The sequence below is a fragment of the Ctenopharyngodon idella genome, chromosome 18 (assembly GCF_019924925.1).
Source record: "Ctenopharyngodon idella isolate HZGC_01 chromosome 18, HZGC01, whole genome shotgun sequence".
Classification (NCBI taxonomy): domain Eukaryota; kingdom Metazoa; phylum Chordata; class Actinopteri; order Cypriniformes; family Xenocyprididae; genus Ctenopharyngodon; species Ctenopharyngodon idella.
The window spans coordinates 3,654,115-3,680,054 of NC_067237.1; the positions used below are offsets into that span (position 1 = coordinate 3,654,115).

General features: G+C 36.8%; 2 protein-coding genes across 5 annotated transcripts in view; one reads left to right on the top strand and one right to left on the bottom strand.

Moving 5' to 3' along the window:
- sphkap (SPHK1 interactor, AKAP domain containing) overlaps positions 1 to 13,550 on the top strand; it is a 57,007-nt gene extending 43,457 nt beyond the window's left edge. For 2 of the 4 annotated variants that reach the window (XM_051870728.1, XM_051870730.1), the window contains 2 exons: positions 8,844 to 9,040; positions 12,090 to 13,550. In XM_051870728.1, coding sequence (XP_051726688.1) covers positions 8,844 to 9,040; positions 12,090 to 12,245 — 353 coding nt within the window. In that variant the 3' untranslated portion in view covers positions 12,246 to 13,550. The remainder of the gene's footprint in view (positions 1 to 8,843; positions 9,041 to 12,089) is intronic. The other 2 variants (XM_051870729.1, XM_051870731.1) reach the window with 2 other exon arrangements.
- Positions 13,551 to 13,868: 318 nt separating this feature from the next.
- Positions 13,869 to 25,462, bottom strand: daw1 (dynein assembly factor with WDR repeat domains 1). Its single transcript, XM_051870732.1, is given in 14 exon segments — positions 13,869 to 15,938; positions 16,030 to 16,192; positions 16,878 to 16,954; positions 17,752 to 17,866; positions 19,092 to 19,194; positions 19,284 to 19,390; positions 19,985 to 20,050; positions 20,052 to 20,093; positions 22,393 to 22,492; positions 22,741 to 22,863; positions 22,950 to 23,008; positions 24,733 to 24,877; positions 25,156 to 25,228; positions 25,380 to 25,462. Coding segments are annotated over 14 exon segments (1,248 nt in total). The 5' UTR covers positions 25,420 to 25,462; the 3' UTR covers positions 13,869 to 15,903.
- Positions 25,463 to 25,940: the final 478 nt, after the last annotated feature.

The following is a 25,940-nucleotide window of genomic DNA, read 5'->3' on the forward strand; positions in this document are numbered from 1 at the left end:
AAAAATATACTTTCAATAAAACATTTGAAATGGGTTTGTAAAAGCTGTTTTAAAACATGTTTGGCATGAGTTTTGTTGCATTTACACTGTTTTGACCAGCAGGTGTCACCAGTGAGTGGTGTTTTGAACGCTTCGAAACAGTGAATCATTTTGCCAAGCAATTGGTTCAATTGATTCGAAGCTTTGAAAAGCTTCGTTTTTCCCAACACTATCTGCTTTTAAACCAAAGATGTTTTATAACATTTTATTCTTATTTCATACACTATTTTTTTTTATCAACACTTGAATTTGGACAAGTTTCATAAAAAAAAGCAGCATTTTGAATAAAAAGCTGAGAAAATCACAGTTTTTTCAAAGACAACAACGTGCATAAGCAATGCTTTTATCACTTGTTTCTGCTCCTTTTTTGCCTGTGTTTTGAGCCTGAGATGCTGTATTCTTTCAGAAGATGTGTAATAGCGCCCCCTACCATATAACAGTGAAAGTACATATTGCCGGAAAATTTGAGAAGGGTCTGTCTGTGTCCCGCAGTACTACAAACCACTCCCCTTCAAATTACGCCTACTACAACAAGTTACGCCTCCCTCGAAGAAACAAGCATGGATGTCATTGACTAAAACAATCTTTTGAAGTAAATTATTTTATGTTTTATGTATGAAATGTTTGTAAGACAAGCTTATATTGCTTTCGAATCTTATTAAATATGAAATAACAACTAGTAGTAAAAAATTTGAATCAAATTAATACAGACTCAAAGTAATTATAGCTAAAAACCTACACCCCACACCGAAACCTTACCCTAAACCTACCCCTTCCATAAAAGTAAAATTTACTGTAGATTTTCATAATTAAAGTACTTTAAAAACGAATGAAAACAAACAGGGGTGCGTTTCCCAAAAGCATCGTTAGCCAACTAACATCGCAAGTTCTGTCGTTACTAACATAGTTCAACGATTTGGTGTTTCCCGAAACCAAAAACATTCACAAACTGCATCGCAAACTTGTGTGGTTGGAAAACCTCTCGAGCTGTGGTTATAAGCACAGTTTCTTTTTTTTTATGACAAGTGGACTTAATAAATCGTTATCTTGAGCAAAATAGCCAAGCTGACATTAAGTACAATGTATATCTTTTATTTTAAATACATACAAATGTCATTTACATATTTTTAGTTTGTAAAGAAATTTTAAGCACCATTTTTGAAGAGTGCGCATGTGCGGATGTGCTCCAGTACGTAAGAATGAGCCGATGATTGAATCTGGAAATAAAGCAAAATAACTGAGAAAATGAGAAGTAGTCCTCAGATGCCATATCTGTAAGTTATAGCAAAAAATCTAGCATTAATTCGATCTCAAACAGATTCATTTAACGAAGTTAAATGACCACCAACGTGGTTGAACAACAGGTTTACGACAATATGGTTTCGGGAAACAGTCGTAACTAGCTAGTTGATTTGCTCAACGATGCATCGTGCTATGGTAGTGAAGCAGCGAGTTACGCTGTGGTACGGGAAACTCACCCCTGGATGACTACAGCGTCTGGTGATCTATGTTATACGATCTGTATGCTTTATCACTAGGTGGCAATAGTGAAGCTTAAAAAGCGAGGAAAGTGAAGTAGAAGAAGAGCAGTACTAGTGACGACATCAGCGATTCCAGAAGGGGAGGGGCTCTGGAATGGCTGTTTCATTGTAGGGGGCGTAACTTGAGATAGGGGCGTGGCTTGTAGTACTGCAGGACGCAGTCAGGACACACTTGGAAAATTCCATCAATGGTGGGGAAAGAGTTAAAGATACATCACTGAAACTTCACAGCTCTGTTTGGAATTAAAAGGAAATCATGCTATCACTGCTCTTCACACTTCTGCGCTAATGTATTCAGTCTGAACTAAGCCGTTGTCTGGCAGTCTGATCGTTTACATAAATCATACATATTCTTCTCGAGAGTGAACTTCATGTTATTTCTCTGTGAATGAAGAAATTGGACATTTTTGAGGGGCACAAGAGGCTCACTTGGTGCACTAGATGAGATACTTTTTCAACTTTAGTTGTTCTTCATGCAAATGTAAGACAGGATGGTCTCTATAACTTGATTTTGGAAGTTATTGAATGTGATTTTTTAAAATAATTTTTAGCTCAAATCTCTGAGGGGCCAGTGTGAGTGTTTCTGGAAAACCGTAGTCACTGCAAAATAATTTGACATAATGCAAATGAGTAGTGATGGGCACTTTCGAAACTGCTTCGTGAAGCTTTGAAACCTTTATAAATCTTTTGTTTCAAATCATCGTTGTGAATCAAACTGCCAAAGTCACATGATTTCATTAAACAAGGCTTCGTTATGTCATAACTGTTTTGAAATGTTTCGAAATTCCAGTGGCGAACAATTAAACACTCGTCTGATCTCGGATTAGTTTTATACATTTGTAGACATTTTAATGAGACATTTGTATAAATTAAAAGGAAATATTAGTAGTTAATAGTTTCTTATTGGCCAGTTTAGCTGAGCCATCCATAGAACAAACAAAACAAGCCCTGGAAAAAAGAACAATATACAGATACTTGATATTTAATGGAATTAAGACCCAGGTATACTTCATTTATTTTCCGTGTTTCGCTCCATCTCGCACACAGTTGAGCACGTGAGCCTTTCAAAGTATGCTCCTTTGGCTGTGAGCACGGAAAGACGCATTTGGCGAGTGTGCACTATCCAGTGGATTTTGTTTTTTCAAGCGCTCAAGTCACTCGCACATGCGCTGTTGTACACGGATCTTCCGTGCGGTCTCAAATATTGGGGTGCATGCGGACGGGGTGTGCGGACGTCTGCGGACCTTCCTGATGACGAAAATTACATCATGGAGATGTTGCACGGACACGGACGGCTGAAGTATACTTTGGGCTTTAGATGAGTAGTTAATTGCAGCTGATAGATTATAAATAAAACATTTGCAATGGGTTTGCAAAAGCATTTTTTATGCATGTTTTATGCAAGTTTTTGTTGCATTTACATTGTTCTGGGCTGTGTTTCCCAAAGCATCATAAGTTGATAGTAGAACAATTGCCACCAATGGTCTCTACGATCAACTTAAGGCTGGTTCACACTGTGTGATTTTGGCCACGATTTGGTCATCTGAGACAAATTTTGCAAATCCTAAAAGATTCCTATAATCCTAGCCTAAAATCTGTCGTCTTTGATTGCTAATGTGACATGTTCACAGATAGCCAGTTAATGACCGTTGCTATCAAATTTTTCAAATTCAGTGTCAGAAGATTTGGTGCACAATCCTCCAGTGTGACTTCTCCTACGACGAACGTCAAATTGTCTTCGTTTTTCAAGACAAGCCGTGATCAAAATTAACAGAGATGTCTTTGTTCGCCACCATTTCAGTCCCACGTGTAATGCAGCTCACTGTCACCGAACGCGTGTGGGTTGATGATGCAAAACTCCGGACAAGTTTTCATGCGCGCGTCCGTTTTTAACGTGTCTTGACTGTCGTACAGTCTGACATAAATGACAGCTGAGATCCCACAGTGTGACATGAGGATCATGTTCGTACAGTCTGTAAAGGACTATTATAAATGATTATTACGATGATTTTGGGAAACGCAGCTCTGGCCAGCAGTTGATTCAATTGATTCTGGCCAGCAGGGGTCACCAGCATGTGGTGTTTCGAACTCTTTGAAACAGTGAATCATTTTGCGAAGCAACTGGTTCAATTGATTCGAAGTTTTGAAAAGATTTGTTTCTCCCATCAGCCAAAATAACTTTCAACTCTTTAGCTGATCACATCCTGTAGCAAACTTAGATCTCTATCGCTTAGTAAGATCTGACACTTCTATTTGAGCTCTCAACCAATGAAGCACTAGAGCTGCGCAAGGACCGCCTCCCCAATTTACGTTGCACACGGAAAAATAAATAAATACATGTGTGAATAAATAAATATAAAAATAAATTAACTCATAATTAAATATCATATTTAAATTAAATATTTAAATTAAAAATAAATTATAGAATAAATAAATAATAGATAAAAAGAATAAAAATAAATTAAAAAATGAATACAGAAAATTATAAATCAAGGGGGAAAAAGTAAAAAATAAATTCAGGATAAAATTTTTATTAAAAATGAATTATATTTGTTTTATCAAGTCATTTATTCCTTCATTTATTTTTCTATTATTTATTTATTTATTTTTATTTTTGCAAGTTTGTTCCTCCATATTTAAACGCTCAGGATTTGATTATAGCAAAGCATTAGACTCATCGTACATGTTCTTAGTTAGATTTTCCAAGCTCCATAAATCAAACGGCACAAATACAAATGCCTTAAAATAGTCTCTACTTATTATAATTTCAAAACTATAAAAAAAAAAAAATTGGCACTGTACAGCCCTATTGTGGTTGCTACGATTCTACTCATGACCTTTATGTATTTTTCTTTCTGCTTTTCTTTTCATTGGCCTTTAATCTTTGACTTCTTCTATCTGAGTAACATCTACAGTACATGTCCTGAATTAGCATACAGTCTTTCTGCAGCAGTATTTCTTGCCCTCTGCCCCTCATCGCTCAGTGTGCTTCTAGTCTTTGGCAGATGGACAGACGCTCTTGAATGAGTGAGTGAGAGAGCGAGAAAGCTGAAAAGACTTTTGTATTGCCAACACAAACTCACACCTCACAAATGACTCATTCACATGCAGAAGAACAAAAGAGACGTTCAGGCACACAGACACAAGAGCTGACAGGCAACGCATCATCCTGCTGGGAGAGGGAAGGAGCGATGAGGAGAGGGTGTTAAAATGGGAAGATGTGTGATAGAGCAAGAAAACAGAGGACAGATTAATTTTGGAACAAATCTTTACGTTTTTGGAGCACTGAGGAGGAGGATAGAGGTGTCATGATGAAATGAATATTACTGAGGCAAAGAAAGAACAGCTTGAATTGCTCTTTAAGAAATAAGCTAAAAACGGAAAAATTTTTACTTTTGAATATAACTAAAATAGTGGGAGGGAGAAGAGTTTAGCCCATCTTTCCTGTAGAACAATAGGGTTTAGCAGTGAGGCGGTAGGCTGTCTGCATATTTAAGCCCTCTCTCTTTATTTCCCATGAGCTCTTTATCATTCACACTGATCCTCATTCCTGTAGAACAGTCGCTCTTAAAGTAAGGGTCTCGACTCACATTGGGTTGTGCGCCCATAAATGTTGGCTTTTGACTTTATAATGTGAATTTAAGGGTGTGTTCACACTTGGTTCTTTTGGTCTGGATCAAAATGATACATTTAGTCCTGGTTCGCTTAGCGTTCACACTTCATTTTAACACCAAACCTAAAGATACAAAACAAAACAAAACAAAAAACAGCTTTTATCATGTATATTTTGCGACGGAACTTACCAAACATTCAAAACACTGCTGTATGCTGTGCTAAATGTGCTTGTTGTTACCAGCTGAGAACTTGTGAAGAGCTTAAAAAATGTGTAAAGCAGTCAAAACAGTGGTAGGATTTCCTTCTTTGCACGCAGATGAAGATCTGCTGCAAGGAGATGGCGTTTCTGACGCCTGTACTAAACTGTAATGGGCAACATAATGATGAAAAGAAACAGGTATTCTTGAGCATTCTGTCCTTTTTGGTTAGTTTAGATGTCTTTGGTTGGTGTTGCATTCATTCGTTCAGTTGAAACGCACCGGAGAAGCGGACCGAGACATCCTGAAAATGTAGGTCTCGGTCCGCTTGTTTGGTGCGCACCAGGGTTCAGATGGCAGCGTTCACACTTACTCAAATGAACCGCTCTAACAGAGCAATCACACCAGAGTTTGTTTTAATCAAACCAAACCTGCCAATTGTGTAAACTGGATGTTTCAAGATATGATCTGGTTTGCTGATACCTCAAAACATATCAGTATTATGATATTATGTGACTATTTTACACAACCAGAACTCACAAATGCAACTAAAATGTAACGAGCATTTAATTAAACTTTATGAAAATTGCGAATCCTGAAGTCGCACACGAGATCATCAGTCATCTGACGACAGCTCACCGGCTCGTGCAATGAAACAACAGTCAAGAAAGTCTTTCAGTCTTCTGTTCTCTCTGAAATGTGCAAATATAGTGTCTCCGTTAGGAAATACACAGCACAATTAGGGTACTCCAGTAGTTACATTTACACAGAAAAGTAATTATAAAAAAATTTCAGAAAATAAAGTTAAATCTTATCAAATATTTGATGACAGCTCAGTGACAATTTGACATCTTTTTAAAACCATCAAAACCGATTTGTTGCATTGACACATCATATAATTAGTCATTTGATTGATGCATTGATCCATATCGATGTATCTTTACACCCCTTGCAATTACTTTCTTCAGGGTTAGAAGAAAAAAAAGCACTCTGTTTAATCTGCACGGAGAGGATCATAACTCTGGATTATCATTAAAACCATCTGATTTTATCACTCGAGGTTGTCAGGCTGATTATTGGTGGGCTTTAATGTTAGAACTGGCCATAGCTTTTAAAACTCTTGAAAATATTTGAAACAAATGAAAAAAAATTATAAAATAAAAATATGTAATTCAGTTTTAACGACAAATCTTGCTGGGGAAAGTGTTTCTGTATAAATTGCAGCAGTGCATAATATCATGAACAAGATGAACGATTATCAATGCATGTCTTTCAAAAGACCTTTTTACCTGGTGAATGAACAGACAAATAAAAAAGACTAATAATAGATGACAAAAGAACGGAGCCCCCAAAGGGACCTTTGCAAAAATAAAAAATTGACAGAGTTTCACGTGCGAACGTATCGCGTGCGCACGCGTTACAATTTCTGTTTTGTGTATACTATAACCTATTTCATTTGTGCGTCACTGCCTATGAAGAAAGCGAGAGTATGGATGCACATGAACTAATAAAGATCATGAAAATTATGAAGAAAATGAGAGTATGGATGCACATGAACTAATAAAGCTGTATTTGCTCAAAATCTGTCTTTCTTAGACTGTCTTTCTTAGTTCGTCTAGGATGAATCCACCTAATTATTCGTTTTAATTTTTTTTAAACATGTGCCTTCCTTTATATCTAAAGTCCTTTATGTCAATGGCTCTGCTCGCAATAAGCGCTATTAGAACTGAATGAAGAAAATAAGCATTTGTCTGCCACCTGTAAGGATGCGTTAAAACCGACAAAGGGGTTTAATAAAGGGGCGTTTGATCTTGTGAAATACGAAATTTTAGTAGGCCTACGTTTTACATTTTCAGTATTTTTATATGGGACAATATACATATGGCCTACTGCCCTAACGAAATACAAAGTTTTATCATTTTTACTGTACCAATGTTTTTTCATGAACCATTAAACGTGGCATTATGACAATGCACTGAGCCCATTTCCCAGCGCGATTTCTTGGATTACTTTTTGCCATTACTTGGCAAAAAGAACAATGCACACAGCCATCAGCCCATTCTTGTCACGGTTTCCCGGCCGTCACAGAGAATTCTTTAAAGCGGACATAAGGCTGTGATATAAACTGCCCTACGAAAGACACATTTCAGCAAATAGATCGTTATTAATTCATACACATCCATGCTCGCATTTTCTGCATAATTTTGAGCAAATAGATCTTTATTAATTCATGCGCGCCCATACTCTCTTTTTCTGTATAATGTTGAGCAAGTAGATCTGTATTAATCCATCCATACTCAAATTTTCTTAATAACTTTGAGCAAATAGATCTTTATTAATTCATCCATGCTCACATTTTCTTCATAATTTTGAGCATAGATCTTTATTAATTCATCCATACTCGCATTTTCTTCAAAATTTTGAGCAAATAGATCTTTATTAGTTCATGTGCATGCATACTCTTGCTTTCTTCATAGGCAGTGATGCACAAATGAAATGGGTTTTAGTATACACAAACCGGAAATTGTAATTGTACCTTTGCAAAAATAAAAAATATACAGTTTCGCGTACGCACGCCATAAGTTTCTTGTGCGCACGCGAAACTGTATATTTTTTATTTTTGCAAAGGTCCCTTTAGGGGCTCTGTACAAAACAGGCAAAAAAATATATATATATACTTACAACATAAATGACACAGTCATACCCAAACATGAATTTTGAAACTTTTGAGGCCAATAAAGTTGGTACTGTTTTTAAGTACTCATATTAGACAATGTATACTACAAAATAATAAAATAAAATAAATACAACTGTAGTTATGTAGCAACTTGTTAGCAACCTGCATTTTAAAGTTGACATGAAACGGAAGTTGTGATGGTCTTTTATTCCCTATTGTGACATCTGTTCAAGTGAAACGACTTCTGGAACAAGAAAAAATGTAGGGCGGGGCTTGATTTTGTCCATGGGGAATTGATTGGATCACTGGATGGTTGTGGTTTGCTATTGGTCGATCTCATGTGAGTGACAGGTTGCCCCGCCCTCGCGCCTGTAAATACGTCATCAGAGAAGAGAAGAGATGTCGCTGCAAGAGGGAGGGGAAGTTATTCTGATTAAAGTAATAAGAATTGTCCATTTTGATTTCATTGTGACTTTAACAGACCATGTGACTTTTTATCATACCACCTAACAACCACTCAGAACACCTTAGCAACAGCATAGCAATGCCTTGGCAATGACCCATAATACGGTAACATTGTAGCGGAGAGGATTGCACTGCTGCTTCTTCCTTCAGAAATGCACCTGTAGTTAAAACAAGTATGTTTGTTAGAGCTACTCAGTTCTACACCTGTCCTTCAGATTCTGCTTGCAACATATTAGATCTATAGAAGTCTCATCCAGAAGAACGTGCACAGAAGTGTCTCAAAGTAACTGGTGTCATTTTGTCTGGCAGAAGTCACATCGGGTTTGTCCACAGCCGGCAGCAGCTGTCAAAGGGAGCTTCTGGTGCTGAACTTTGACCTGGAACCAGAGTGTGTGGATGGAGAACTAAGAGCAGCGCTCCAGTGGATTGCTGCGTCTGAGCTCGGCGTGCCGGCTCTCTACTTCAGAAAGAACCCGGAGCACAATCTCGCTAAGGTGAGGGCAAAGGTGAGGGCAAACGGAGGTCGTGCGCAACGGTTTGTTGGAATAACTACCAAATTGGATGGAATTTGCGCTTGCAGAACTCACAGATTTCTGCATATCTGCATTATACCACAGTATAGACAGAAAAATAAATAAAACTTTCTCAGATCCTGCCAGCTAGTATACTGACGAGTTATTATTCTCATAGTACTAATGAAAACACAACTTGAATCCAATCAGTTTATGTGACTACGGTGTTGCATATTACAATTTCAAAGCATTTTAACACTGCACATTACATACTGTTTCATATACTATTTTTAGGGAATACAGGATGAAGTGTGTATGGAGGCAGTGTAGTGCACTGACATTTGATTTGAGCTCTGCAGAGGAACGAGGCACAAACCATCATCATTGTGCCCTTCAGCGAGGCTCCAGGGGTATAGAGCTGTTCAGACTCTAGTCCTCAAACCTGAAAAAGAATTAGCATGGATTCCCTCAGGAATTTCTAATGGGTTTTTAGAATAGCAGTTTTCGATTTGTGAGTAAAATAAGGTCCGTGGTTAACATCACCTGAGGAGACTTTCACATTTTGTTCGACAACAAAAATTACACAGTCATACCTCAAATGTGTATTTTGAAAGGGTAGAAGACAGTGGAGTTGGTGCTATTTTTATCATTCATACTAGCCCATATATATAAGAATTGAATAAAATAAACCATTGTCATCCTTATGTAGCAACCAATGTTTTTAACAGATTTTTAGGAATGATAAATGGGATAAAATAATTGCTGAAACCATTTGTTTTTGCATAGATTTCATGAATCACTTAGCAAACAGGCCTTCACACTTCTCCACTTTTGTGATTACTGGATTTTTTTCAATATCATATATATAATATATATATATATATATACATACACACACACACACATATACATATATATATATATATATATATATATATTGCTCATAAGTTTATACAGTATTTTTTCCCTCTTAAAAGTTGAACTTCTTTTAACTTGATTGCCACATTTTTAGAATACTGATTCATGCACATTCTTAAAGATCATGAGCGCAACAGTCAAACACATATATACAGTATATCCCTTGCCAAATGTGTAAGATGTTAATCATTTTAAGAGGGATGATTAGAGGGATCCTAAAGATTGCATGTTATTTTTTATTTTAGTAATGTCCTGAATAAGCTGTTTTACATAAACGCCTTAGGTGAATGCTTTGTAAACTTTTGAACAGGACGATGATTGGATTTTTCTTTTTTCTTTAAAGATCATGTTTTCATTTAGCACTTCCCTTCAGAAGCTACATAAAATATTTACATTTACATTCCCAACCCCTTTTTTTTTTTTTTCTTTCTTTTTTTTTCATTTGTTCTGCTAAGCTTTGGCAATTGTGTAATGTATGTTACGTTTAGATGTATGTTGAATAGTGATGTGTAAATGTTAAAATATGAAAGCTTGTTTCCGCCACTAAATAAAAAATAAAAAAGGCAACTTTTAAAAAAAGGCAATAATTGCGATAATAATTATCTCATAATTCAGACTTTTTTTTTTTCAGAATTGCAAGATTTAAACTTGCAATTGCGAATTATAAAGTCAAAATTTTGAGGTATAAAGTCAGAATTGCGTCATAAAGTCAGAATTGCATCATAAAGTCAGAATTGTGAGTTATAAAGTCAGAATTGTGTGATATAAAGTCAGAATTGAGTTATAAAGTCAGAATTGCGACTTATAAAGTCAGAATTGTGAGATATAAAGTCAGAATTGTGAGTTATAAAGTCAGAATTGTGTGATATAAAGTCAGAATTGTGTGATATAAAGTCAGAATTGAGTTATAAAGTCAGAATTGCGACTTATAAAGTCAGAATTGTGAGATATAAAGTCAGAATTGTGTGATATAAAGTCAGAATTGTGTGATATAAAGTCAGAATTGAGTTATAAAGTCAGAAGGTATAAGTCAGAATTGAGTTATAAGTCAGAATTGTGAGATATAAAGTCAGAATTGTGTGATATAAAGTCAGAATTGAGTTATAAAGTCAGAATTGCGACTTATAAAGTCAGAATTGTGAGATATAAAGTCAGAATTGTGTGATATAAAGTCAGAATTGCGAGTTGTAAAGTCAGAATTGCGTGATATAGTCAGAATTGCGACTTATAAAGTCAGAATTGTGAGTTATAAAGTCAGAATTACAAGTTATAAAGTCAGAATTGTGAGATATAAAGTCAAAATTGTGAGATATAAAGTCAGAATTGTGAGTTATAAAGTCAGAATTGCGTGATAAACTCACAATTGCATGTTATAATGTGCAATTATGAGTTTAAATCTCACAATTCTGAGAAAAAAGCCAGAATTGTGTGATTTAAAGTGAGAATTGCGAGTTATAAAGTCAGAATTGTGAGTTATAAAGTCAGAATTGTGAGTTATAAAGTCAAAATTGTGAGATGTAAAGTCAGAATTGCAAGATATTTTGCAAGTTTTTATTATGCAATTCTGACTTTGTCACAATTCTGGCTTTTTTCTCAGAATTGTGAGATTTAAACTCGCAATTGCGCCTTATAAAGTCAGAATTGCACGATTATAAACTCATAATTGCACATTATAACATGCAATTGCAAGTTTATCACGTAATTCAGACTTTATATGACGCAATTCTGACTTTATAACTCACAATTGTGAGTTTATATCTTGCAATTCTACGAAAAAAGTCAGAATTGTGAGATAAAAAGTCACAATTGCCTTTTTTATGTTTTATTTCATGGCAGAAACGAGATTCCAGTGTAGAGATGCATTTCTTAAAAGTTGAACTTCTTTTAACTTGATTGCCACATTTTTAGAATACTGATTCATGCACATTCTTAAAGATCATGAGCGCAACAGTCAAACACATCCATCTAGCGGGTTTACATAGAAAACCAACGGAAAAGCAGTGCAGTGGAATGCAAAAATGCGTTCTATGTGAACGGCCCCTAACTGCACCGACCGTTGATAAGAACGATCATGGCTCAGCAGTCGTCTGCATGAAGAACTGAACAGCGTGTGTTTGTTTCTCAGTTCCACAGAGTGGTGCAGTTGGCAGGTCAGAAGGCTTGGCGTGTTGGTGACTTGTTCAGCGCTGTGGCTCAGTTCTGTCAGCTCCACCAGGACCTGGAGCAGAGAGGACGGCCAGTGCCCAGCCTGTTTGACTGGATACTGAAGACCAAGCGCTAGAGCGCCACCCATCTACAGACCCGGAGCTGGAGACGCCACATATCCGTCCTGTGCTAGCACGTATATAGTCTGGAGCCAGTGTGAAAACACCAACAAACATCCCATCATCACAACCACAACTTTCTCAACTGTAAACATAAGCCTCATAGATCCAACAGACCAATCCACAACCACCGGCATGACTGTACATCAGCACGTTTTTCTAGAGCTCAGCTGTGAAACTCTGTTTATCAAAAGTTAGCAAGGTTTACAAAGATGCCCACACGCATTCATGGCTCTCAATCCCACAATCCTTAGCATGAGGCTTCCTTAGTACCGAACGTGCCATCTCTAATCACCAGCACATCCCACATTTGATATCTTCATTAAGATTCACAGCTTACAACCAACACAAACTACAAACTTTTATTCCGATACCTCCATCACTGTCACACTTGTATATGTCCTTGCTAGGTAACAGGAATTATGGGATAAACTGTAGGAAAAAATGCCTTGTCCATAAACATGTGCTATAGATGCACATTCGCATATCGCATAGATTGTGATTTGACGAATTTTCCCTTTAAATTAAGCATGTTCCTGTCTTTACGCGTACGCAAACTTAGATCCACCAGTTACCGGCCAACGTAGAGGAACATGGTTTAAACCAACCGATCAGCCTTGACGTTTTGTAGCTTGCGGATTTTTACTGTACAACAAACCGTTTCAAATGCACAACGTGACTTTTTATCAAGAATAATGGACGTGCGAGCTCTGGGGTAGGGATTTAAAGATATTTTAATGGTTGTATTTAAAGTGAAATATAGTGAGATCCCATTCCAACCACACTTGTTGTTTTAAGTTTACATTGGCGAACACGTTCAGTCATTTTATTGTACCTCTGAGACTGAATTCTATGTTTAGTATTTGTGTTATTTAAGAGATTTTATTTTGGCTAGATGTAAATAGTCTAGATTGTGAGCTATTGTACCTTTGGGCTGCAAATGGAAATATAAGTTTTCGGTTTTACGATTGCAAAGACACGCGGACAGACAGGATTACAGCACCAAAAGTCTCAGCAGACTACTGTAAACGTTTGAATATAAAAGTATGAACATAAAAGAGTATATTTAAAGTACAAGTACAGTTTTGTCACGTAAAAGTTGACGTGTAAATGTGAAATCTGGTGGCATTATGGTTTTCTCCGCATAGTAACATAATAGTAATGTGTTTTAATATCAGCGTTGAAGGCACACAACTGTATCCAGTCTGTCACGGTATACCTGAATGTATTTATCTTTTCAAAATAAAATTTGCGTACAGTGACTTTGACGTCAACAGTCTTTATTTGAAAACAGCCACACGTATGTGAATAAAGTCTATACATACACTTTCAGCAAGTTGTTAACTCAAAAATAGACTTGCATGCTAAAGAGAAGATATTCCAGGTTAAATACACCAGAAAATAATTTACATTTACTATAGTAGGGCCTAAGTCTTAATATTGAATAACTAACTTAATATTAAGTTGACAAGTATGCACTTACATTGAAAATCTATAGAGCAAAAGAGTTTCCACAGACTTCCATTATAAGTGCATTTCTCTGAGCATGTTTTTTTGTTTGTTTAACAAACAGGTATGAGTCAAATTATTTTTGACAGCATACTATGGAGCCCTGCACAGGACATGTGGACAAACAAATAGGCCTACACTGTAAAAATATTATTTTCATGATTTGTTATCACAAATTTTTCTTTTGTCAAATCAACTTAGATAATTAATGTGGTTCAGATAATATAATATTTTGAGTTTCTATTTATTAAACCAATCTCCTTCATTGTATTAACTCAAATTTTTAATTTCAGTGAACTCAAAGTTTTAAGGCAACCAGGTAACTTACTTTTTTAACCCTTGTGTGACCTTATGGACCTTAAAAGACCTTTGTCTTTTTCAATTTAGTTTTTTTTTTTTTTTTTTTTTTTTTGGCTCAGGTGTGTATTTTATTGGAATTTTACTATTTCACCCCCATTTCCTTTAATAAATCTATTTTACACTAGGTACACAAAATTAAAATGGCAATTTTTAATCCCAGGGCCATTTAACTATAAAATGTTGCAATCTTTGTTAAAAGGTGTTCTGTTTAATTTTGTTTGCAAGGCTTCAAAATTAAATTTTTACTTTTTTTTTACCAGATGGTGCCATTTACTCAGGTTTGGCCTATAAAGCAAATACTCGCTTTATTCCTGTTTTCTGCTTTTTTAGAGCTAATTGGATAAATTATGCAGCTATAGGTGTGGGTGTGTTGGTATGGATGTCAGAGTGTGGTTTGTGTGTGTAATAAAAAAAATTGTGTGTGCGCATGTAATATTTGAGAGAGAAAAACTCTACTGCATATCACAAATTTAACCACTGTGTGCACCAGTAGAGCTTTGCTGGCATCTAATGGGGAAAATTTGGTACTGCGCCCAAACAAAATCTTACTGAATGCTAATTTTTTGAGATGTCAACCACAAATTTGGAACACAACTTCTTTAGATTTATGGCTTTGATTTTCCAGCAGTTTTAGAGTTAAACATATTTCATAAAATATATATTTTATATAAAATAATGTTCATAAATCATTTTCATAAACTTGAACCACTATAACTTTTTTTTTGGTTCACTTTTTAAACTTTTTTTTACTTCAACAATAATCTACCAAGGGTCTTCTTTAAAATGAGACCAAATTTAAGTCTGTGCTCCCAAGCTTCAAATTTTTATGACAGTTTTTTGAGATGGACATTTTTGTCCACTATTGACATGTGTAACTTTTTTTTTTTTGACACACAAGGGTTAAGTTAAACCAACAATAATTTTTTACAGTGTATGTATCATGGCCACGAATAAGAATTCACTCCCATGAATTACGAATTTGTTCCTTCCTTTTAGTAAATTGTAACCATGTTGTACTAATTTTTTCCTTCGTTTTGATTAAACGAGAACGCATTACTACAACATGGCCACGATTTTGTAAAACGAGGGAACAAATTCTTAATTCGTGGTCACAATTTAACTAAAACGAGGGAACAAATGAATAAAACGAGGGAATGAGTTGTTTGTTTGTGGCCACTATATATATATATATATATATATATATACACCACAAATAAGTTTAACTTGTATTTAACCCAGAATATTCTTTAAGAGGGGGAAAATGTAAGTGGTAAGTGGAATTATATGGTAATACATGAATGATTTACATTTTAAATTAACCTAACAACAGAAATGAAAAAAAAAGTCTTTTTACAGCACATATTAACTTTTTTTCACAGACAAAAAACGGTTTAATTTGTCAGAATATTTGAATATAGTGAAACAATATTTTTGTAATATTATTTATAATATTAACAGCATTTGTAATAGTATTCCTGCAAGTTGAGCCACTGACACAGCTTTTATCTTTTATTTTAGAGCCATATATATATATATATATATATACACACACACCACAAATAAGTTTAACTTGTATTTAACCCAGAATATTCTTTAAGAGGGGGAAAATGTCAGCAAAAATATCCTCTACACATCCCACATGTTCTTTGTGAATAGAAATACTACAGAAGTGTGACAAGATGACACACGATATCTTAATCCAGAGAGGTGTAGGAATACTGTAACATCCAGAGTTCAGCCGCTCTCTCAGTGCCAGATCCTGCAGGTGTTGTCTTTACTGCCTGCAGAAAGATTGACAACAAGGCTTGAAATTACTGACGTATGATTACTTTTGTGTGTGTGAGTGAGTGTTACGCAGGTGCGTGTAATTGCCTGTAATGACGGTGTCTCCCTCATAGTTGAAAGCGCAGGAGAAGATCTCATCAGAATGTCCCTCCAGCACCTGCAAACACACTCCCGTGTTCACGCACCACACACGAGCCGTCTTATCCACGCTTGCCGTCAAAACACGGCTCCCCTGCGGATTAAAACACACCTAGAGCGAGGGAAAAAATAAGAAGCAAATTATATTTCTGCCTTTTGTTATGATAATGCTTCAGGACGGCTCTTAATCATATTTCATCATGAAACAATTACTTTTTGTTTTGCATGTGAGAACATCCTATTTCAACATGCAGGAGAAAAACAGGAGGAAGAACGTGTCAGTCGGAGAGAAAGACAGCTGAACTCAATTTGACCCGTGTTGATATGACAGGCGTTTTATTATAGCACTGAAGAACTGAGTATGTATGTGCGTACTTGAGTTATCACCTTTACACAGGAAATGGAAATATTCTGGCGATGATGATGACGACGACAATCGGGAGGGGGATGGAAAAGAATGGAGCGAGGATATTATGGCAAGATCGTTTAAGGATAGGCCTAAGAAAAGAAGAGCAGGCAGATGAAGAGAGCAATAAGAAAGAAAGCGGCCGTATGAATATGCTGATTGTTGTGAAGATGACGAACAACAGGCAGGATGCTGGGATGAAAGCAAGAGGGCAGAACAGGTGGATATAAACAGGAAGGGACCTAAACAGGAAATGACAAAAATGGAAGGAAATGAGTGCCTTAGCAGATGGAGAAAGAGACTGAATAAAGAGATATGAGAGAAGCAGAGAGGATTATTGAGTCCGAAGCTCGAGTGACAGGGTGAGGATGGAGATCATGTGATTTCTTACCTTTGATATCTCTCCTTTATGGCCCTCTAATTGACATAAACACTGGAACGTTTCTGCGCTGAACACTCTTGATGTACCTGCACACAAACACCAGAGCAGTTTTGAGTAAATGTCATGAAAACATGCCCAGGTCACAAAAGCGGATGTTTTTCAATAATCCCAATAAGGAAGAAAAGATCTGTCGCTACTTCAGTTTTAACTTTAAGTTATCCTCTAGGTAAAGAGAAGTGTAAAATGAATACTCAATGAATACTAATTATATTTCAGTATGTCTGCTGTCACCTGAAATGAGAAAACAGTGTCATGTAAGTGGTAAGTGGAATTATATGGTAATACGTGAATGATTTACATTTTAAATTACCCTAAGAACAAAAATGAAAAAGTCTTTTTACAGCACATATTAACTTTTTTCATAAACCCCCAGAAAAAAAGGTTTAATTTTTCAGAACATTTGAATATAGTGAAACAATATTTTTGTAATATTATTTATAAGTTGAGCCACTGACACAGCTTTTGTGTACATATGTATAATATATATATATATATGTGAGTGTGTGTGTGTATGTGTGTATATATATAAAATCACATCACAAATTATGCTGCTAGATTAAGGGTGCCACAGTTTACTCACTGACACATCTTACCCCATAATCCCCATATATTTTGTATAAAGACCTGTTAAGGGCCCATTAAGATGTTTTGTACACACATTCCCAGAAAAAAGTAGTTCTCATTACTGTAATTTTTCATTTATTTTCATTTTAGAGTCACACACACACACACATATAGATAGATATAGATATATTTCACATATTCTAGACAGGTTTTGTGAGACTGAGTCAGGTTGTGAAGTGTGGAGATGGAGGTGTCTCACCATCAGCAGAGGCTGTAGCGATCAATTGACCAGTGTAGTTAAAACACACATCCAACACCTCATCATTATGACCTAAGAGAGTAGCCAAACACTGACCGTTGTCTGCGTCCCACACCTGCACACACAAACACACACAGAACCTGTTATATAACACACACAAACCACATGATGACCAAAATAGCCTCACAAACACACTGTATATTCGTTTGGGTGAATTCCATTAGAGAGCGGGCATCGCTTTGCCCTGCTCACTCATTAAGTGTGAGTACTGTGAAGGGTGCAGTGTGTCCCACCCATAGTTCCTGTCAATGGAATTTTCCCATTCTTATAAGGGGTCCTATTATGCTTTGTTACAGTTTCAACGTTTTTTATTGTGTAATGTTGCTGTTTAAGCAGGGAAAAGTCCACTCCAGTGGGAGTTATTCTCTATATCAGTGCGCAATGTTTCTGAATTCCCTGAAACACCTCAATTGTAGTCTTGAGTTTTCTTTAAAGAACGAACACGTCACAATATTCCTCGTTTAAATAATTCCCACCCAAGGCATATGCAAATAAAGGGGCGGGGCTTGGTTGAGTTGTGCTAGTAGTGTGTTGAAACTCGCAGTTATGGAAAGGGGTGGGACATTTCCCAAACGCTCAAAGCGGTTGACCAATCACAACACATTAATCCAGCCGACCAATCAGAACACATTTCGCCATAGAGTCAGAAACAGAGCGTTACTGACAGACTGGGAAGAGAGGTGCTGCAGTAATCTAAAATATGTGAAAAATAATGTGTTTTTTGAACATTCAAGCATGAAAACCTATTCTAGTAGAGCCCAAAAACAAAATCAAGACTTTGAAAAGGGGCCCCTTTAACTACAGACCAAATAAACTGACACTTTTAAAAACCTGTAAAACATTGTATAAATGAGGATGACTTTGTTTTTCAGAAACATCCAACTGTGCTAAATAATTAAGAGCTCTCACACTTCTAGGAATAGACAATCAGAGGGAGAAAGTTACTCAGACAGATGAAAGTGAATGCAACATGTAAGAAAAAAAAAATTAAAGGGGTCACATCATGAAAAATCGAATTTTCCTTTATCTTTTGTAATAAAAGTTATGGTCGTGTACCATGTAAACAGAACTCAAAACTCAAAAAGGCCATTTGTCTTGTTCCAGAATTGTTGTGTTTTATAAAAATATCAGCTAATAACAACCAAATTCATTTGATTTAGCATCTTGCTTTCAAGCTGCTTTTTGACCGTCATGTTGATAAGGGAAAAATGGACCTACATGATTTAAGAGGCTCTTTTACGAGACAGAATGAGAATAACAGAGTGAAGAGAAACAGAAACCTTGCAAGTTTTATCCAGAGAGGCCGTGGCGATGAGGGAACAGTCCCAGTTGAACTGAACACAGCTGATCTCTCCACGGTGACCTGTGAGAACATGAACTTTCCTGGGAGAGACAGACAAAATAAAAAATGCCATTAGGCTGTCTGAAAGGAAGTTAAAGCATTAAACATTAACTGTGGTGTACACACTGACCTGCCAGACGGAACATCCCACAGAATGGCAGTGTGGTCAAACGATCCCGTGACCAACCGATCGCCCGTTGTGTTGAAGGAGAGAGAGATGATCTCAGCGAAGTGACCCTGAGAAAGTGTTGAATAGAGAAATGCTGTGAGTGGAGAGAGGAATAGAAAGGCAGCCTTTTTCACTTCAGCAAAGAAATATCATATTAATTTCCCCAATTCATCGGTAAGAACTCATGGAGCTATTCATAATTTAGATTCATAGAGAAATAATTGGAGAGTTAAGAGGGGTAATTACGCAGCACACACACACACAGCACTCAGTCACACTGCTCTGCCATGTGCTGCGGAGAGGAAAAGACCTCCAAATGCTCCGTCTCATCCCTCTCCCTCCGTCCACACGTTTCTACACATATTTGGTTCAGACCGCGTCACCTGACGCATCTGTTTGCATTCATGTGCACGTTCAGCTAAACAATGTGGAATGCTTGAATTATCCCATAAATGCCCATAATGAAAGATTTGATGACAAATTCATTAATAAACATATGCATGGGTGAGTTTTCACTGATCGCTGCAGATCACTGCGAATTAACAGAGAAATAATTAAAAATCCCTTAGGAGAAGAGCAGATGAGGGGGAAATGATGAAGGAGGATAGGCGGCAACTTGTAAGATGAACAATAAAACAGAAAAACCAGAGGATAATACGTACTGCCAATGTGGACACTTCTTCCCCGCTCTCAACATCCCATAATTTAGCCGTGGTGTCCATGCTGCCCTGTAGCAACCAGGGTACTCTGAGGGTTAAAGGCCAGGCACACCTAATAGTAGACACACGCAGAAATTTAGAGACATTTTATCGAACAAATGGTGTTTAATAAATTCCAAAAGCACAATATACATAAACAGGGTTCTGCCATGTTTGGCATCCCAGGTGACACAGTTTGTTCAACATACTTAAAGGGGTCCTATAATGCCCCTTTTACAAGATGTAATATAAGTCTCTGGTGTCCCCAGAATGTGTCTGTGAAGTTTCAGCTCAAAATACCCCACAGATCATTTATTATAGCTTGTCAAATTTGCCCCTATTTGGGTGTGAGCAAAAACACGCCGTGTGTCCCTTTAAATGTAAATGATCTGCTGCTCCCAGCCGCTTTCCAGAAGAGGGCAGAGCTTTAACAGCTCAACAACAACAAAGCTGGAGAATCTCACGCAGCCAAAATGAGGATTGTCAGTAACGGTGTTCAGCCTTACATTGTTCAAACCGGAGTCAGACACTGATGGAGAGACTCAGGAAGAAGTTACAACTTTCAGAATGAAACTGGACATTTCTGAATGGTTAGTGGATAAATTTATGTAGTTGCTGTGGAGTTGATTCAACTCATCGACTAGCATGTGCCGTCATGTTAATCTTTTGTGCAAATCCAACGTTGAATTGACCCTCGTTTGTGAAGCAGTCCGGTGTAAAATGATATCATGGCAACAACACTCTACTACAACAGCTCTTCCTCTTCTCTAAAGCAGCCCAGCATGGCCTCACCCCCTTTGTTGGCCTGTTCCCGGGGGCAGGGTTTATGTAAATTTGGGGTGTGTGATGTCACCAACTCGGGAAAAAAATGTTTGTTGTAGTCCTTAAAAAGCAATTTCTGTAAAAAAAAAAAAAAAAAAAATCTCCCTTTGCATTGAACTCTGAGCGTCGTAACTTTGCAGATGTTGTTTATGTTCAAACAGCAACATTACACACTAACTAAAGTTAAAAAAGTGAAATCATAATCAACCACCCCTTTAAATTGGTGCCCACCCTAGGTGGTCAGATATGTTGTCTAATGGGTTGAATGGCCTTGCCCAATTTCACCAGCCATTTCAATTTGTTCAGTTAAAAATAATAATATATATATATATATACATATAATAAACATGCTCTTTGCATTCACACCATCCTTGACCTTGAAAGTGGATTGGATCTCATTTTGGTCCACTTTAGTCTCATAACTTTCCATTTACACTGTTGTCTTTTGGAACCCAGTTCAGGCCCCCTAAAGTTGTTGTTAGATGTCCTGTCTAAAAAATACTTTAAAGAAATTATAAATACCAGCCAAAAATCAATGAACATCCAAACAAACAGCGAATCAGTCACATGCATCAATGACTTTTATTTCGTCTGTTCTTAAAAAAACATGTTAGTTCAAGCATGCATTATTGCTTCTAAGGGACAGCTTTTCTTGTAAAAAATCAATCCCAGACACAAAAATGAAAATTCTGTGATCAGACATTTACTCTCATGTCATTCCAAACCTCTATGACTTTCTTACTTCTGTGGAATTTTTTGAAGAATGTTGGTCACCAAACAGTTTTTGTTCCCTTTGGCTTCCACTGTATGAACAAAAAAATACAATGGAAGTCAATGGGAACCTGCTTGGTTACCAACATTCAGCAAAAAAACAAACAAAAGCATCATAAAAATAGCCGATATGACTCATACGCAATATTCCTATATTCTTCCAAGGTCACCATGATTTTGCCAAGCAACATCTTCCTGGATTAACATATTTTGTTGATGCTGGAACAACATTCCTGTCAGAAAATTTTGTCTTAACCCTATCTCTACCCCTAAACCTAACCCTACCCATAACTTATCCCTAAAATCAGAGGGAAATGATAGGTGAATAACACAGATGTAGAAGCACCTAACCCTGGTTTTAAGCCTAAACTTGACAAACTGAAAACTTGTCCCTCAAATCTGATTGGTTGATTGGATGTTGTTCCAGGATCAACAAAGAAGTACTTGGTGAAATCACATTCACCATTCTTCCAAAGCCTTTGTTGGAGGAACAGACTGACAATTAAATGGTTTAAATCTCATTTCACAAACACTGAAATATATCAAGACACGTCGTGCCAGGTTTGATGTCAATGACATCACATGTATCTCATGCCAGGACATTCTGCGAAATATCTCTGGAAGAAAGAAAGTCATACAGATTTGGAAAAACATGAGGGTGAGTAAATGATGACAGAATTATAATTTTTGGCTGAACTGTTCTTCAAACTGCTGAGACTAGTGTGAATGCAGGGAGGAAACAGTGTTTTAAGCAGTGGGAAGTGAGAATGCAGACGTACGATTTCTGCTGTGTGCCCTCTAAACGTGTAGAAACACTTTCCCGTTTCAGCACTCCACAATTTGCAGGTCTTGTCAAAGGAGCCTGTGGCAACTTTGTCTCTGAGAGAGAAAACAAGAGACAGCGAGTGAGAAAGAGGGCAGAGAGGGAGAGAGAAAAAAGGACAAGGGCTCCTGTTATTACTCAAAGTGACAAATGGTCCCATTGTAAAAACAACACCAGTTACCCTGCAGTGCCCTAACCCTGCAGAGAGAGACAGAGAGGGCTTTTCTCTACTCCACAGGAAAAAAAGAGATTAAGAGTAAGCCTGAATGATAAGTGATCAAATGTGCAGGAACGGTGCTGTTACCCATAAGGGTTGTTGAAGGCGATGGCGTACACAACGTTCCTGTGACCCTCCAAAGTGTGCAGCTCCTCTCCGGATGCGGTGTCCCATATTTTACAAGTCCTGTCATAGCTTCCGGTTATAAAACTGCAAACAGACGGAAAGTAAAGGAGGGAGGCAGAATTAGAGGGAGGGAGGGGGAGCAGGCATGTGAGCTCAGCTGATAAACTCACCTCGATCCTGATTTATTGAAGGCTACATTCGTCAGGGGCAAGATGTGAGCCTGAAGTGCCTGTAGACGAAAACAGAGAAGACGAATGCTCGGGGGGGAAGCACTTAACCACATTAATTCATTTCAGATATATAAGCTTGACTGTGTAATTTCCATACATAATTACTATGCCTTTGATGTACAAAAACAGCAGTTTTCCCTCTGCTGCCACCTTGTGGGTAATATCGATATAAGATGTCTTAATCAGAGCAGCTGTCTTCAGAAAATCATTCAAATGCATTTAATTTGGCTATTTACTAGTATATATAAGTATGGTGGTATGAGGTGGTATGGGACAAAATCAACAAAGGCCCAACACCAAATAACAACCTATTATAAAACTGGTGTGATATTCCTTTCACAAAATCAAATAACAAGCTGGAAAACTGTTAACAACCTGTTAATTTCATTCTGATAATTTTTTCATACTATCAGATAACAAGCTGGATAACGCTAAATAACTGGTTCAATTATTGGAATGAATTTAATAAAAAATGATCTAAAATTATAATACTGAGTTTGTTCCATTTTTAATTACATTCTGGGAAAAAAATAGTTTTCATTTGTTCTTTGAACTATTTTAATCCCCAACTAATATGAAAAAACATAATTTTCCATAAATTTATAATGGTAATAGTTTAAATGTGAGATTACTTTTGAAGCATTAAAGAAAAATGAATCACCAAATTTTCTAAAATGAGTAGGAATAAAACAAGTAATTTGTGCTTCTAAAAATAGTAATAGCGATGGTACTAATAGTCCCTTTCTAAACCTGTCCCATTTGTTATAAAATCAAAAATGACAAAATTGTTACAAAATCTGTTATGAGGAAAAAATAAAATAGTATTAAAAATTTAGCAAAAATGCATCTAGTTAAAGGGTTAGTTCACCCAAAAAATGAAATTTCTGTCATTAATTACTCTCCCTCATGTCGTTCCAAACCCGCAAGACACTTTGTTCATCTTCGGAACACAAATTAAGATATTTTTGATGAAATCCGGGAGATTTTTTATCCTCAATAGAAAGCAATAAAATTACCACATTTAAGGTCCAGAAAAGTAGTAAAAACATAGTTAAAATAGTCCATGTGACTGCATGGTTCAACCTTAATGTCATGAAGCGACGAGAATACTTTTTGTGTGCAAAAACAAAACAAAAATAATGAATTTATTCAACAAATTCATCTCTCCCCTGTCATTCTCCTACGCTGTTTTCGTTGCAGCACTTCCGTGTTTACGTCCAAATGCTGGCTCATTATTGGCCGGCTCCTGCATCAGCATCACACGCGTGCATCGTGCTGCTCACGTGATCAGGCGTCGACCAATACTGAGCTTGTCGCAATTCTTGTCGCTTCATAACATTAAGTTTGAACCACTGTAGTCATGTTGACTATTTTAACGATGTCTTTACTACTTTTCTGGACCTTGAATGTGGTAATTTCGTTGCTATCTATTGAGGATAAAAAAAACCTCTTGGATTTAATCAAAAAATATCTTAATTTGTGTTCCGAAGATGAACGAAGGTCTTACGGGTGTGGAACGACATGAGGGTGAGTAATGAATGACAGAAATTTCATTTTTGGGTGAACTAACCCTTTAACTGAACGCCTCCGGCCCAACAGGAATATCACTCGCCCACACTGCATCTCAGAGCTGGAGCCAGGCCTGGAATCATAATATCTAAAGTAGATAAAATATGCATGGCCCATATATGTTTGTGCATGTCTGGTCAGTATTTATTAGTACCCTGAAAAGGTAGAACTTGCGTTCATCCTTTTGGCCGATTTTCTCCTGTAGTTTTCCGATTAACACTTTGACCTGCTCAACACAGGATGAGGTGATGAGAGGTTCAGCTGCTCTAATGTCTGACAGCAACTCATTCACATCAGTCCTACAGGAGGAAAACAGATGTTTATCAGATAAATAGTTTGTCAGTTATACTGGTAACACTTTACAATAAGGTCTCACTAGTTAATGTTAATTTGTTACAGTATTTATTCATCTTCGTTCTTTGTTAGCATTAGTAAACAATAATAAAAAATACAACTGTTCATTGTTACTTCATGCTAGCTCAGGTCAATTAAATAATATTAACAGATAAGCCAACAACTTTTATTGTTTTATTCGCCTTAGAATGTTAACTTATGTAGTTGATATAATCATACTTACTCTGGAGTCAAGTTTAACAGATCTATAGATTTCGTCCTTAGCTCCCCACCTTTCTCATAGTCCAGGAATATTCCTGCACAGCACAAAACAAGCTTTATTTTTTTAAAATGCGAATCAAACGTGTTTTCAATCAAACCGTTTCCAGCGTCAAATTGAAGCAGGTACTCTATAAAACTGTATGACGGGAATATTATGCAATATAAAACTTTAAACATGTATATTACCTGGTGGGTAGTATCGTATGTGTAGCCGTTTCAGTCTCATCGCGCCACTGAATACTGTGTCAACAAACCGTTACTAAGGTGACTAGACACATGTGCTGCGCATGCGCACGGTCTAAAAATCGTACGGGTTTATACGATGTCGCGTAAAATTGTTATGTTTTCTCATGATATCGGGTTGGGGGAAAAAAATCCAACTCATTTATGATACTGAAAATATTAGCCCACATAATCATTGACACACTGCTGAAGATTACTCAAATGCCTAATCTGTGAATTTTCCTGAATCTTCCCAAGCTACTAAACCCTGGTCATACAGCTACCTGCTGTTTATTTTATTATTATTTATTTGAAACATGCATTTTCTGCTTTAAAACGGTTGGGTTTGTCCATATTTGGCCCAAGCATGCGTTGAAACAACCCAGCATTTTTTGGAGTGTAGGCCTATATTGTAAAAAGCACAAGTCAAGTCACCTTGATTTATATAGCGCTTTTTACAATGCAGATTGTGTCAAAGCAGCTTTACAATGATAACTGGTAAATAATTTTGGCTTCACAGCAGCT